The sequence below is a fragment of the Physeter macrocephalus genome, chromosome 13, assembly GCF_002837175.3.
Source record: "Physeter macrocephalus isolate SW-GA chromosome 13, ASM283717v5, whole genome shotgun sequence".
Taxonomy (NCBI): domain Eukaryota; kingdom Metazoa; phylum Chordata; class Mammalia; order Artiodactyla; family Physeteridae; genus Physeter; species Physeter macrocephalus.
The window spans coordinates 69,862,423-69,878,224 of NC_041226.1; the positions used below are offsets into that span (position 1 = coordinate 69,862,423).

At 42.7% G+C, this 15,802-nt stretch overlaps 1 protein-coding gene across 23 annotated transcripts in view; it reads right to left on the reverse strand.

The window, feature by feature from the left end:
- DOCK9 (dedicator of cytokinesis 9) overlaps positions 1-15,802 on the reverse strand; it is a 291,607-nt gene that overhangs the window by 132,645 nt on the left and 143,160 nt on the right. For all 23 annotated transcript variants that reach the window (XR_003682501.2, XR_003682502.2, XM_028497260.2 and 20 more), the window contains exons 3-4: positions 4,839-4,928; positions 1,312-1,394 (exon numbers count right to left, since the gene is read on the reverse strand). Coding sequence is in view for 21 of the 23 variants with exons in the window: in XM_028497260.2 (XP_028353061.1) it covers positions 1,312-1,394; positions 4,839-4,928 (173 nt within the window). In the remaining 2 variants the exon portion in view is untranslated. The remainder of the gene's footprint in view (positions 1-1,311; positions 1,395-4,838; positions 4,929-15,802) is intronic.

Genomic DNA, 15,802 nt, shown 5'->3' on the forward strand with positions numbered 1-15,802 from the left:
TTGCGGAGCACAGGCTCTGGACGCGCAGGCTCAGCGGCCATGGCTCACGAGCCCAGCCGCTCCGCGGCATGTGGGATCTTCCCAGACCGGGGCGCGAACCCGGTTCCCCTGCATCGGCAGGCGGACGCGCAACCACTGCGCCACCAGGGAAGCCCCAAGACTCTATGTTCTTAATCACTGTTACAACCTTCGTCTCCTTCTCATCACACAACTGAAATTCTTATTAACGCCAAGAGGTAAAATCCACCAGCAGTAAAAGTACATCGTATAAAATACACTGTATCCCCAGTCGGTTCTCTTTCAGTCATGAGAAGAGCATGAACAAACCTATCAGTAAAGATAGCTTTACCAACCAAACAGGAAGAATTAAGTCCCCAAATAAGTACTGGGTACATACAGAAGTAAGGAGCATACCCATCTGGAGAAGAGAATGCTGGAAGTGAGTGTTCTCAGCCAAGGTTTAAAAAGAGGCAATTGGGAAATTGGCTGGACACTCTTAAGGAGTGGTTGAACCACACAAACAGAAAAAAACAAACAGCTAGGTCCACTGAGAACAGTATAAACAGTTCAAACTCACAGATGCAACAAACCCTAAGAAAAATTTATTAATAGGGTCTTAATTAAAATTTTCACTGGCAACGGTTACTTTTGAAACACAATGCATCATTATTTGCTTTCAATTTTCATAATAAACTAAAATCTGCCAACTGTGTTATTTCAGGATGTACCATTTTATAACAGATACCCTCTCAAGGCAAGACCTATCTATACCTGGTTTACTTTAACTACTGCTCATCAATCTAAACACACGTGCTTTTGGTATATTTTAGAATCAGTTAATACTTTAAAGGAGGTAAAGAAATTTGGGGAAATGCTTGTTCTTTGACGTACATTTTTTAAATATAAAATTTGTTCAATATAAATGCTTTTCATGTCTTTTCAAAATATCCTTTTTAAGATAAAACACACCTCAGCATATTTCAATACACTTACATTTTGTTTCTGTTTCTCACTGAAAAAAATCTCACCTGTTTTTGTTTTATCAGTGGTACCCTGAGCAGAATCACTGAACATAATTAAACCATCCAGGTGTTTCTTACCATCTACCAATTCCCAGAGTACTAGGTTTGAGTACTATTAACAAATACCCTGTAAACAATAGCTAACCCATATACACACAAACCATCTAGAAATATTTTCTCTAATCACTCTGATTGCATGTGAAGTTACACATCTCCCTAGGCATTTCAAATACAAAGAGCTTTCCCTGTGTGTATAACCCCATTTTGTGTGGTCTGATCATTTACTCACTTTGGAAGCTGTCGAAACTCTCCTGAGTAATCTTCATATTTGTAGTTCACAAGATGCCAGTCAGAATTATAGGTTTTGATGCACTGTTTGGGGAGGTGGGGGAGCATTAAAAAAAAAAAAAAAAAAGCATAAGAGGAAAAGAAAAAAGACATGTGATGAATTTTGGAGAACATTTGGGAAAGTTTATGAATGCACACCCACACCAATATCCAAAAAATTCTTTCCCCTCAACCCTCTCATGCCTGAAATGCCACCATTAGAGGTTCCTATGAAGCTTAAGAACCACTGAAAAGTTACACTTGGGAGGGGGGTCATTTAAGTCATCGTCCTTCATGAGCCGAGAGCAGATGTTACAAGGAGACAAACCTCCCCTCCTCTTGCTGCATTTACGTAACAATGTGCTGTTTCTGACTTAAAACCACTTGGTTCCTAAGAAGTCAAGTGGGCTTCTAGAAGAACATGAAAGTAAGTGGAAAGTGTGAACCTAAAGATACTTTCATAGTATTTACTAATATTAAGACTTGCTCATTAGTCAATATTACATACCTTTGCCCTCAGATTTTCATTTTATTTATAAGGGTCAGTGTGAGGTAATTAGGAAGAAAGATTTAGATTCCAGTTCACAGTGGCACCATGACCTCTTCAGGTGTACATGTGTGTATGCATGTGTACAAATGTACAAAGTATGGAGCAGTCCATTGCCCGGATTCAACAGTGACACCAACCTACAGGGACTGCATTAAACTACCTTGCTATCTGACAAGCTCGACCAACCAGCACGGTGTCTTTCATTCATCTGTCCAGGAGGATCCACTGAGTAGTGTGTACAGTCTTAAGATTATAAGGTCTCCTCCACCAGATCTTCAAATATGAATGAGTCAAAATCAACAGGTGAAGCATTTGATTTATTTACCATCAGCGGACTTGCTTTTCCGTATGGACAGCTCTTGACTACACATATATAGATGTCAGTGTGGCAAAAAATGAATGAATAAAGTGAAAACATAGGTAGTTAAATATATTAGTCGTACCTAGTTGACTTGACCCTGGCTGTAACATCATGAACAAAGTCCCTATTCTGTTGACTTCACTTCGTTGTTTATACTGTGAACCTTTTTATCAATTTCATACTTCATGCCTGAAGGCTTTCTGAAGCAAAACCCCAAGGTCATGAAAGTAACTACAGCTAATGCCTCTCATGCCAGGCTCTACACTAAGCACTCTACTGGCAAGGTTGTGAACGGAAGGTAGAGTAAGTTTTTTATATTATCATTCTGAGGTGGAATAAAGAGCAGAGAAGGGTTAAAAACAAAGTCAGATGTGGGAGCTGAACAACTTTTCAACTTCTTTGCTATGTAGTTACAAATGTTTTTAAACACCATTTTATCCTTATAAATGCTTTTTTTTCAATTCAAAGCATTTTCACATTTAGAACATCAGACATCCACATTCAAAATCACATTCCAAAACCAGTATGACTTCAGAATTATCTGTAGGTTTGGGTTTTCCCATCTTATCCCTGGGTCCATTAGCACAGCTAAGTCAGGTCAGACTATGTATGACACAGTCTTGTGGACATGCTCCTACTATCTTTGTTCTGGTTTTTCACCAAGCCCTTCAACTTCAACTTTCATACCACCAAAGTCTCTTGTAGGACATTAAACCTATTCCGAAATATAAAATGTACCTGCCCAATTAAAAATAAATAAATAAGTATACACTTGTACATAACCAGTGCATTTATGAACAGAACACCTGAGTGCCCAGATTTTTAATATCTTAGGGAAAATGGGTAATTAGAAAGAAAGAAAAGAAAGATAATTACAATGTTTAAATATTTTAAATTATAAGGAACTGCAAAAAACACAGTTAACCAGGTTAAGTAACTAGCGTCACTCATTTAATAAGCCATTGTTGACCACCCACAAGGCAGGCACAGGCTAAATTCCAAGGCAGGCGCACAGAACAAGGCAAGCAATCCACACCCCTCTGGAGGTGTAGAAAGTCTAGGAGACAAGGGGTTCAATCAGAAATCAGTACCCAGAGAACTGCATCTCTAAAGAGACAGGGATCTGACTGGGCTGATTTCATGACTGACCTTTCAAACTTGTGAAATTCAATAATATTTTGAAGTTATACTGGAAGGTTTTTGAAGTTTTTGTTTTGTTTTGTTTAAAGCCATTAGGTCATCCTCCTGTGGACAAGAGTACGGGGCGGAAGCACTGTTGCACTCCACCCTAGTGGAAGGGGCCCAAGAGGGTGTAGCTATGCTGGCTCCTGCCCCACAGGGTGAAGTCGCTATTGCCCAACGTGCTGCGATGAGAGAACTTAATAAAGAGTTGTCCCTCAACATAATATTTTTTTTAAGAAACTGAGAGAACTGAATTAGTAATTAACAATTTTACTATATGCCTTAAAACAAGGATCAACAAATTTTTTTCTGCAAAAGGCCAGATAGCAAATATTTTCAGCTTTGAGGGACACAATGTCTCCATTGCAGCCACTGGTGTCTGAGCTGTAATGTGAAGTAGTCACAGGCATATGTGAGCGAGCAAATGGGTGCAGCTGTGCCGCAGTGTACCTTTCTTTACAAAAACAGGCTGCAGGACAGTTCGCCTAAAGTCCTGCTTTAAAATAAACATTTGAGACTCTGTAAACATATTTGGCTGCATTTGTCTTGCATTAATATTACAAATAGAGTGGCAAAGGAGGTAAGACAAGAAGTTACTTTTTCAGAATGATAAGAGAACACACTTCAAAAATTTTAACTATACATTCAAGTTTTCAAAAATCTCAGTGAAACTAAATGTTGTTATTGTAATGGGCCTTCACTTAGGACAGCATAGCTTCCTTGTAGTGGGCAAATTTATTGATGGGCATATTTAGCTCCTAAATATCAACTAGAAAAATGGGGATAAAAATACACTATTTTTTAAATGAAGGAGCACTTCAAGAAACAAAATTAAAATACCTAACTCGTTCATCCTATCTAAAGGCACCTGGAGGAAGAAACAAACACCTCAAGACAGAAAAAAACAAGCAATCTCAAAGCAATAATTTTTCTTTCCTCCTTAACGAAAGAGTCGTTTTCTGTATGTTCAAACAAAAGTAATAATAATCATATATTGATCAGGGATAGTTAGGCTCTGCTCATTGTTACCTGGTACTTCATGAATACTGAACTAATCTGGATAATAAATTACAAGTATAAACATATAAATGAAGTCAATGAATACATAAATGCATGTGCTGAGTCTCCATTAAAAACATTATCAGAGTCTGCTAGGTGTCCAGTGAGTTCATTCACAAGTTACTCCTATTCTAAGGCTATGAGATAAGTTTTGTAGAATTCATGTTTTGTCATCAAATTGACCCCGTTGACATTTCTGTCCAAGTTTCAGACTCTGAAAACTTATTATTTTTCTATTCTAACTTCCATCATAAAAATGTAATTACCTCTTTGACACTTTCTTGAAAATACCATTGAAATTTTTTAAAGGGGAGGAGGCATAGAAGAAATACATTACCTCTGTAACAAATAAGCTCTGAGCTTCCTGCTGTGCGTTGGCAGGGATGGTGGAACACACGTACCGCCCCTGTCGTCTCAGGATGGCCGTCTGTGAAGGAAGCACCAGGACACGACTCGGTTAAGTGAAGACGTTAAGGTGCCAGACTCCCAGGGCAGTGGGGCCCTTCCCCTTCCTCTGCAGTAGCACCTCGTGGACCTCAGACTCCAGCTGGCTCCTTAAACTTCAAAAGGTGGGGGCAGTGGCTCCCAAGTCCTTCTGGATCACGGGCCCAAGGACCCCTCCAGGCAGGAAAGAGGCCCCTTTCAGAGACCCTAACACTCCCCCACCCCACGTGCTTGATCTAGTCCCACGAAGTTGCCTTTTACTTGCCTGGATTGCGGCAGTTTTAAAACTGTGGTAAGACAGACATAACATTCACCATTTGAACCATTTTTAAGTGTACAGTTCAGGGGCATTAAGTACATTCACATTGTTATACATCCATCTCTTTTTTTTTTTTTTTTGCGGTACGCGGGCCTCTCACTGCTGTGGCCTCTCCCGTCGCGGAGTACAGGCTCCGGACGTGTAGGCCCAGCGGCCACGGCTCACGGGCCCAGCCGCTCCGCGGCATGTGGGATCTTCCCGGACTGGGGCATGAACCCGCGTCCCCTGCATCGGCAGGCGGACTCCCAACCACTGTGCCACCAGGGAAGCCCTATACATCCATCTCTTAACTGCCTTTTACAACTGTTCTTATTCACTGCCACATCCCCAGTGGGACCTGTAGCAGGTCCTTAATATTTGTTGACTAAATCTATGACTGTGATCACTACCTTCCCTCCTGTAACTGAGAACTGCTCCTGTTTCATGAGGCTTAAATGCTTATTCTAAATAATAAAATCTCTCTTGACTTCAGGCAGCAACACATCTACCCTAATTAACACTGCAGTGTAGGGACTGTAGTGTCAAATCGAGTTAACTAGGCCTTGGGCTTCAGGAAGGAATGTTCTAGATTTTTTCTCCCATGGACTGTAATCCTTGGACACTATTAACAGATCATAGTTATAAAAACAGCACACAAGAAACCAGCTTGTTGACAGAATCTATCCCATTGGTTCCTGAGGCTAATTACTAAGCTGGGATCTCCCAGCATCTGTCCCATCTGTTTTTCTTCTTCCTAAGATTGGAGGAAACTTTGGGTCAGATCTGTGGTCCCTCCTCCTCCAGCACAGGGGAAGAACTCCAGGGCATACATTTTTTAATAATCTTATTTCCTGCCCGTATTGTCTCCCTGTTATGTCTGCTTCACCTGTCTTTACTCTTTGCTTGCACTGTGTCCATCTTTGAAAGCAATCTTAAATCCTACTTTTAGAATAAGGCTTCCTTATTCTAAAGGAAGAGAAGGAAGGAACGCTGTTCTCTACCAAAGTCTTTCACAGGTGAATTATTACTTCATTCAGCCTCCTCCATGAGGGCTTTCCACACCCTGGCTCTCGGCTTCTTTGTGAAAGCCACAAATGGTGACCCTTCTTACACACCTGGTTCCATGAAATGCCACAGAGATGAATAACAGTAGGCACTGGAGGCATAATCTATTCAAAAAGCTTCAAAGTAAAACATCGATTGTAAGAGATTGTCAAAACTGTTAAGAATCAGGTATACCAGTAAAGGGGAATTAAGAAATTATGTGCACTTCAAAGAAGGACACATTCTATACCCCCACTTACTGCGTCCTTATCTTGATTTATTTGGGTCTATCATGATTTTTTGAAACTAATTATCATACTTTAAAAATGTTCATGAAATGGCTCAGGTCAAGAAATAGGACTATCAGGGTCACTTCCAGCTCATTTCCCATCAGAAAATTAGGAAGAAATAAAATTTATTACAGAATTTTCCTAGTGGAATTACCAACTCAAGAAACTTTAATTATGTGACACTTTTCCAAACACCCCTTTAAGGTAAGAAAAATAATAGGAAATGAAACCTTTTTATTATTGTGGACCAAAGTGCCATTACGTTTTCAATTTAAAAAGAAAGCAACTTTACTCATTAAAGATAGATGACTTTTAACAGATAAGAGAGCGCTGGGCATAATTAAACCAATCATCCATGTGTTTATTACCACCCACCAATACCAGAAGGGTGTAAGAAAGAAGAACACAGAAGCACAGGCTGGTACGAGAGGAAAGAGTCTAAGAGGGGAGTCTAAATCCGACAGGGAGGAGAATCGGACATCAAGAAAATGAAGACGGGCACTGAGGCAAAGGTGCTTAAGCTACACTGTACAGGATGAGTACAAGTTGTGTTTAGTACAAAAAGGAAGAGAAATGTGAAGATAAGTCTACCCTTAGGAAGTTAAAATAACAAAATCAAGTCATAATAGATGAGACTAGCTTTTTGCATACACATAAAAAGCAAGCCCATTAAGTCCTAGAATTAAAAAAATATACGCCAAAGAAAAAACTGCCTAAAACTCTAATTAAGCTTGAATTAAACATCTCTAAAACCGCACCGACCTACAGCCTAGTCAATGGTTTTAACTAGGGAAAGAATGAGCCAACAGAAAGAACAGGGCTTGTATGACCAAAGCAATTCTGTCAATGTCTTTGTCACCATTTAATAGGAAAGGCTGGGATCCATCAGGCTGTGACCCACTGGGGGACTCCTGGACTTGGCTCCAATGAGGAGTCACTGTTTGATGTCACCAGTTGCCAAGGTCTTTCCTCTTGTTCCCTCTGCTTTGAGTTTAGCCTCACCAACCCACTTGTTTATTATAATTCCCATTTCGACTCTCCTAATCAGAGAACACACAGCCAATGAATGTATTCTGATCTGCTTATTAATTCTAGTTCTCAATGCACATTATTAAATGGTATTCTGGTTTGTTTAACTTCTCCATATATTTTATGTATTAAAAGTCACATTCAGGTAATAGTCAACTGTATGTCAAATCGATTCATATTAAATCGCTGTAGTTTTATCTATCTGGCTTATAAGAGTCCAAATCAACACCTGAAGATTTATACTCAATGAACACTAAAGCTCTTCTCAAATATGAGCTTAATTTTCTTTTTCATGGTTGTGGTATTCTTTCCTACTTTCCTATTAACTAAAATCATATTCCTGCTAAAAGATGGGTCTGTGTCCACCTTATATAAATCATCACCAAGGCGGACATTCAAAGAACATCAGTCCCATCCCTTTGTCTGGAAATAAATTATTTCCATTCTACTAAAAAAGCTGTACATCTGCAAGGGGTAGGGGGAAAAAACAGTGCACACTATGAAGTGTGATAAGATCTGAAAATTAAATCTAAACATAGCTAGCATCTCAAACATCCTTTGCGATATAAATCTCACAGTACAAAATACAATTTAAAAATAGGGCTTCGCTTCCCTGGTGGCGCAGTGGTTGAGAGTCCGCCTGCCGATGCGGGGGACGCGGGTTCATGCCCCGGTCCGGGAAGATCCCACGTGCCGTGGAGCGGCTGGGCCCGTGAGCCATGGCCGCTGAGCCTGCGCTCCGCAACGGGAGAGGCCACAACAGTGAGAGGCCCGCGTGCCACAAAAAAAAATAAAAAATAAAAGCCTTCTTCTAGCAACTATAATAGATTCAATTATTTTCAGTCAATATTGTTTCTTAGGTTAAACACTGGCAGTGCTTGACGCACAGAAATCCTTAATTACCTTGGCCAAGTACCGGCGTGAGTCTTATGAGGCCTTCCACAAAATTTTAGGACTAACTGAAAAGGTAACTTAGGACTGCAAAAGGAGGAGAAAAAGGTGAAGTACTCTTCTAAAGGACTTATATAATGATGCATGGACACCTGAGAGACTAGGCCTATCTTTATGGGACTTTTTTTTTTTTAATGTAATGAAATGAACTGATGAAATGCAGAGGTGTCCCCAGATCCGAATATAAAGGGTACAATTTACGACTATCTCCAAGTCTAGTTAGGATGACAAATTTCAAAAAGAGCCTTTTTTATTTTAAAAACTTTTCTTCTCCTCTTGGTTGAAATGATTCCCTCCAAAAACCGGGGTCACTTTAATGGCTATGAGCTGTAATCAGGAATGTGGGATGCTCAGCCCAGGGAGGCAGGGTCCCTAAAGGGAACATACAGAGGTACCACGTTTCCTCACCTGGGCACAACCCCGGGGGCTTCCAGGCATTTCCCGCCCCTCTTCTTCACCACTCACTGCTCTTCCCTGATGGCCCGCTGTGGCCCTGTTTCTTTAGCTTTAACTTGGAATCCCTCTTACTAATGAACTTCCTGCCCCCAACCTGGCCAGGGCTCTGTCTTTCCTCCGTAGGGTGCTGGCTAACACGCTACCTTGACCCCACTGAAGCTGGGATACCAAGAAGCTCATGTTTCAAACCACAAGCAATGTGAAGCACATAATTTAATTAAACTTCCTATGGAAGAATTTGAGAAGTGATCTTGGAAAGAGGTTGGACTTGAGAGCCAGGAAACCTGAGTTCTCATCTGAGCTCTGCCTCTAATTAGCTGTGTAATCTTGGAGGAAAGTTTTAACTTTCCACATCCAGAATTTTCTAGGATCTCTAGGTTTTCTTTGTGGTTTAAAAACTCCATAGTTCCATGGAATTCTAAGTCTCTCTCTCTCACAAGTGGTTTATTATCTGAGTGCTACGGATTGCTTTGCGAGAAACTAAAAACTTAAAAGACATCCAGAAAAAAGATGAATACGCTGTATCTTTTTTGATTTATAGTCATATTACCCCACTTACTTTTTTAATGAAAGGAATTGTTTTAATGTGTTTTTATGAACGGAATTGCATTAAAAGGAGGGAAGATTCACTGTGTAGACTTAAATACAGGCGTTAGTATTAACGAAGATGTTCTTTTGTGTCATCATTTCTTTATTTTTCTAATCCTCTCAACTCATAAGGCACCAGATTTTTTTTATTTATCACTTTACAATGGGCATTAAACTATAACAAAACAACCCTCTTAATTCCTGGTGGGAAGTATGCATATCTACTGGGTGTCTAAAATATCACATTTTATAGGACTTACAATTCAGACGTTGAAACAGAAGGCCCACCCTTCCCCTGGGACACAGGAACAATGAGCTGGAGACAATATCCCAGAGAAGTGGGTGGGCTGTAACCTGAGCCTGCTGTGCAGATCTACAAGGACTCCCCCCATCTCTCCTGTTCTAAGGAGCACAGGGCAGGGAGTGTCGGCCCTCAGACAAAAAACAAACATCACAGGGCAGCTCAGAGATGGCTGCTCCTCGGGTGTCCTAAGCAGAACAACTCCGAAGGAAGGCGAGGCCAAAGTGCACCACCTGAGACACAGAAGAGGTGAAGAGGGTTCTCCTCAGTAATCGGTCAGTAGGTATGGCTGCAGAACAGAGAGAGAGAAGGGATTCCTAGGCTCCTGCCATCTTACCTCTAAGATGGGCCTTGAGGCCTGGGGAGTGAGGGGAGGAGGAGGGGCCAAGGTGCAGTGAAGGGAGGCAAGTGGATGTGGCAGAAATCAAAGCCCAGGCCGTCGGGGTAAGACTGAGCTCTCAGGCGGGCGTCCCTCGGGCACGGCCCATCTCCCTCCCTAAAGAGTGAGCCCTGGGTTGAATTTTTATTGTGCTCAACTGCGCCAAGTGGATTTTCAGCTGCTCCCTGCTAGACAGACGGCTCTCAGCACCTCCTTCCTCTGTCTCTACGTCCCTCTGAATCTGCTGGAAATACCCCCTTGGATGCATGTCTGTACATTAAACGTTTTGTATCCCGCGCAGTATTAAACCTCACTTTAGACAAGGCTGGGAACTTAGCTGCAACTTACTGAGCACAGCAGTAATGGAACCTTTCCAAATATCTGGCAGATGCATTTGTTTCAGAGCAGATGACTCGCTTTTGAGAGGATTCAGTTCCAAGCTAGGCTGGAAACTGAAATCCACACAGGGCGTTCCCCGCATCTCACTGCAGAGATCAGACCCACAGTATTCCATGAAGCTCAGACAAGTCCATTTCCAGGGAAGCGGTTTCCTGAGGATTCTCAATGTTTAATGCACTAATAATCAAGAAAACAAACAAGGCATGGGACAAGACAAGGGTCCAGAGAAAGATCTCCACTTAGGTTTCCGGAGGGATTTAATAAACAACTCCCGAGAAACTAAAACATTACAAGGACGGAGCCTAACATGGGCAGAGAAACGGACATCTCTCTGCCTCTCTCTGACAGCTCCTCTTCACTAGCCCCTGGCCGGTGCCCAGGTTTCCATCTCTAACTGTCTCTCTCTCTTCCCTCAACAGCATCACCCTGTGACGTCAAGGACTTTCCTTGCTGTACATCCCCATGACAACACACCGATTTAGGGGGCTCTTGTGTGAACCTCAGTGTGGCACCCTCCCTGACGGGGATGTCTGCCTTCCCTCAACCAGCCCTCTGCACAGCTGCCAGTCATCTTTCTGAAACTCTTATCAATAGCATCATGCCTCAGCTTAAATTCTTTCAAGGACCCCCACCACCACTGCCATGAGAATAAAGTCCAGACTCCTCAGCATGACCTGACCTTTGGTGACCCGCGGTACCGACTTTTCTGGACTCCTCTCCTGCCCGCCTCTGACCCTCCAGCACGCGGGCTACTTCTGACTCCCTAATGTAGCAGCCCCTGTGCCTGGCTGTGGGGCTGCTCACTCCCACCTCCTGCAGCACACGGCACACACGCAGTGCTGCGGAAATTACTCAGAAACCTTGCTGCATCGCCTACCAGACTCAAGAACCTCAGACTGTGCTAGTCATCTTCGCTTCTCCAGCACCCTTACATAACGTCTGGCCTAACATGAATGTCTGAATGAATGGGCAGTCGGGACTTTTAAATGGAATCATTTGGGGCTCCGAATGAGACAGTGTCTTAGCAACTGGTGAGACATCAGGTAGCTCTGTCACTGCACAGTGTCCTGTTTCCTAAAATGTCATATATGTACATTTATAAATGTTAGTAGACCTTTGATAGTCATAAAAATTTCATTCTGCTACCTTGAAAACCCCCCTAATTATGTATTACATAACAGCTTGGTCAAATGCAGTAAACTATAACTAAATAAGTTAAATGTTCAAAACCCTTAAAATGACCAGACTCATCAATTGGGGGGAGGGGGGTGTTTGGTATTACAGAGAAACTGGTTTCTTTTTCTTTTAAATAAATTTATTTATTTTTGGCTGCGTTGGGTCGTTACCGCGCGTGGGCTTTCTCTAGTTGCAGTGAGCGGGGGCTACTCTTCGTCACAGTGCGCGGGCTTCTCGTTGTGGTGGCTTCTCTTGTTGTGGAGCGCGGGCTCTAGTCGCGCGGGCTTCAGTAGTTGTGGCACGTGGGCCCAGTAGTTGTGGCTCACGGGCTCTAGAGCGCAGGCTCAGTAGTTGTGGCTCACAGGCTAAGCTGCTCCACAGCATGTGGGATCTTCCTGGACCAGGGCTCGAACCCGTGTCCCCCGCATTGGCAGGCGGATTCTTAACCACTGCGCCACCAGAGAAGTCCCTCTAATCACTTAAGTATCACTGCAAAAGTGAGGACGGGGGTGGCTATCCAGAAAACCAGGAGAGGCCTTGCAGCCACTTGAGTGGACACGTGGCAGGTCCAGCTTCCCCATGAGTAAGGGGCTCAGCCTGCTCCACATCATATAACTTTGCAACTAAAAATTGCCATCCTCAAAAATAAAATGATGTTACCTAGAGGAGAGGAAGAAGACTCCACTAAGCATCCTGGTAACTCAGCTCCCTCCCTGCTACCTGGCGGACATCAGCCCGTGTGTACAAAGAGCTTCCTTGAATGGTGATATCTCTTTGGATTCTCACACATCTAATGAGAACCCCAATTTTAGGGCAAATGTTATCTCTGAATTACAGGTTAAGAAAGGTGAATTTACATGGGAGCATCATTTAAAAAAAAAAAGGAAAGGTGAATTTTAGGAAGGTTTATGGCTTACTGAAATACCCAGATTAGTGACAGACAGACCTGGGGCTAAAATCTAGACCCAGATGACTACATCTCAGGTCTTGCCACTACCCTAGTGTCTAGAACAACTACCATTCTATTCGGTAACGGAGCCTTGAGGAAGGGGTAGGCAAGTGTAGCTTCTTTCATTTTCTAGTTGTCCGTGTATGGTTCTCTATGTCTTCTTTAGAATGCAATTTCAGTTGTTAAAAACACCATACACTTGTGCGAATACCTAGCGTAGTGAATATGCTTCACGTTAAATCATGTCCGTTATTTATATACTTCCAATATCCCAATGAAGGTTCCTTTCAGGACTTGCCTTAGGGAGGCACACGCTTTCATTCACACGTAAGGCCTCGCCCGTGCATCAAGGATAATTTCACACAAGCCCCTCTGTGCGTTTACCAGCACCACCAGGATGGTCTGCTCAGAGCAGCCCTTCAAAGCCTGGGACGCCAGGCAAAGTCCTATCTTAAACACAGCGGAGCAGAGGTTATGCTTTGCGGATAAAATACTAAGCAGATGGGGAAGTCCTGATTGGAGGACTTCTGACATCAGGGGGCTTCACGGAACTCCCTTAATTTGTCCTCACTGGATCTCAGGCACACACTCAAGGGTCCTGCTGATGCAAGGTCCATCAAACCCACACAGGACACTCGGCAGGGCCCACGTTCTGCCAGGCAACCCTGGTAGGAAAAGGCAGAGGTATGGACACAGCAGGACCCATTCAGGTTGTAGGAACCACAGAGTGTGTGCCTAGTAATATGTTAAATGGCATCTGATGATTCTGAGGCCAAAACCCAGGTTTTCTTTTTCTTGAAGGACTTTTGAGTTTTGTTTTTGCATGCAAACATGTCTCCCTCTCTTCCACTCCCCTGATCCACCACCTTGAGCTGTGCCCTTACGACCTCAAAGGCAGCTGGTGCCTAGATCTCAAATCCATCCATTTACTCAAAACATATTAAATGCTTACCACGAATTAAGCACTGTTGTAGGAACATCGCAAATGCAAAGGTGAATTTTCAAAAAGCTATGGTTTATAATAAAAACCAAACAACTATGGTTTGTCACTCTCATAGAGGTTTTATTTTCTATTTGGGGAGAAAATAATAAAGTCTTACAGTTACAAATAACTATAATAAAGAATGATTTTCAGTGAATGCTAGAGATATAATATAAATAAATCTCCACTGCTTGCACTGTCTTAAGATTTCATCTTGGCTCAAATCTTCCTCTATCAATGCCTGCGAGTAGTGTTTAATAACCTAAGACATATACATGAATCACATACATAAAAGTGTCCTTCTACCCTCACTGGTTACACATAAGGTCTGTGCTTACCCAATTCCACTCACTATAGAATCTTCACCGTTCTCGATGACCTATTTAAAATGTGAGCAAACATTATTTTTAAAAAGCAAAGAAAATTTGAAAAAGAAAGAAAGAAAGAGAGAGAGTGAGTGAGAGAGAAGGGAGGGAGGGAGGAAGGAAAGAAAATGTGACCTGATATGGGGAAAACATGCATACAGTAATGGACTACTAGACTCATCCAATATCTTTTATTCTACCTGAGAAAAGAATAAAATCTTAGATTCACTTATGAGGGTAATATTTTGTGTGTGTGTGTTTTATTTCAGCTAGTTATTTATGTAGGTAATCACAACTCCCCACTCGATCATAAGTTTTCCTAAGCACTGCATGGTGTTTCTAACAAAAATCATGTCGTACATTGCCGGTATGGTGGGCGGCGGGGTGGTGGGGTGGAGAGCTACTTTCCTCACCGGGCTGTCTTGAGGAAAAATGAAGAAAATGTCTAAAGTGTTAGTAAACATAGAAATCAACCTGACAAGTGTTTACTCTAATGGTGTCCACAAAAGGCACCGCAGCTCCCTGAGGTGCCCAGCTGCTGGGGCACCATCACACCGCATTCTGTATGAACGCCCCAGCTCCCTAGGAGAACAAAGAACGTACATCAGTCATGTCCCCTAGAGTTGCATCCCATGGAGCATGGCATGGGCCACCCTCCACTGAAGAACGGGCCTCCTCTGCTTGCACAGAGCATAGGGACCCAGAGGTACACCCGTGGGCAGTGAGAAAGACCAGAGTACCCACCTGGGTGCCACATCAGCTGAACCTCGCTGGTTACGGCCAGATTGTCCTCCTACCCTACAAGGCTGCTACCTTCATTTAGAAAGGACGGCACAAATCAAAGTTAATTATGGTTCTTCAATATATTTCTGTATTTTCTGATTGAGAATCTGATATAGAAACTGCTTTTCAAAAGCAATTTTCCCCTTCACCAAATGAACACTGAATTGGCATACTTCCAAGGCTGATATTCCTTGAAAGTGGGTGAGCTGAACACAAAGGTTTTAACAAATTAAGGAACAAATGTTAACAGTCAAGGTAATAATAATGACCAAGGTTCCGAAATCACTTCTTTTCCTGTTGCATTTCTAACACGAAAGGTTACAATATATACCTTCCAAGGGCCTAAGGATCCATGTCAAGCTTAGATTAAATGTTCAAAATAGTCATTTGAGGAGCTATACCCATAACTTACTTCTTATTTCAGTTTGATTTTATGTATCATTTAAATTCATTAGACCTGGTAGTTGGGCTGAACATTTTCACATCTATTAATCTTCTGAATTTCTATCCAACTATTCAGTGCTCACACATGTCAGTTCACCTTTCCTGTGGGCCCTCCACAGTCGCCCACACTCCACGCCGCCTACCCAACACTCCACCTGTGGGATCACAGACACGGCAACGCCCCTTCTCCCAGCGCCACCTTCCATCCCTCCAACTCCCCCACACCAGGCACTTCTGCTTGTTCATCCTCAGGGTTCTCCCGTGTCTTCTCCTGCCCATCCAACATCCAACTCTGAACACTCCCCAACAGCCGAGAGTCCTGAGGACTCAGCTCCCTCGTTCTTGGGTCCGACAGCTACACGCCCACCCCTTTGCCATCTTAACCCCCATCTTTTGTTTTCTTTTCTCTGTTCTCAAGCTGTT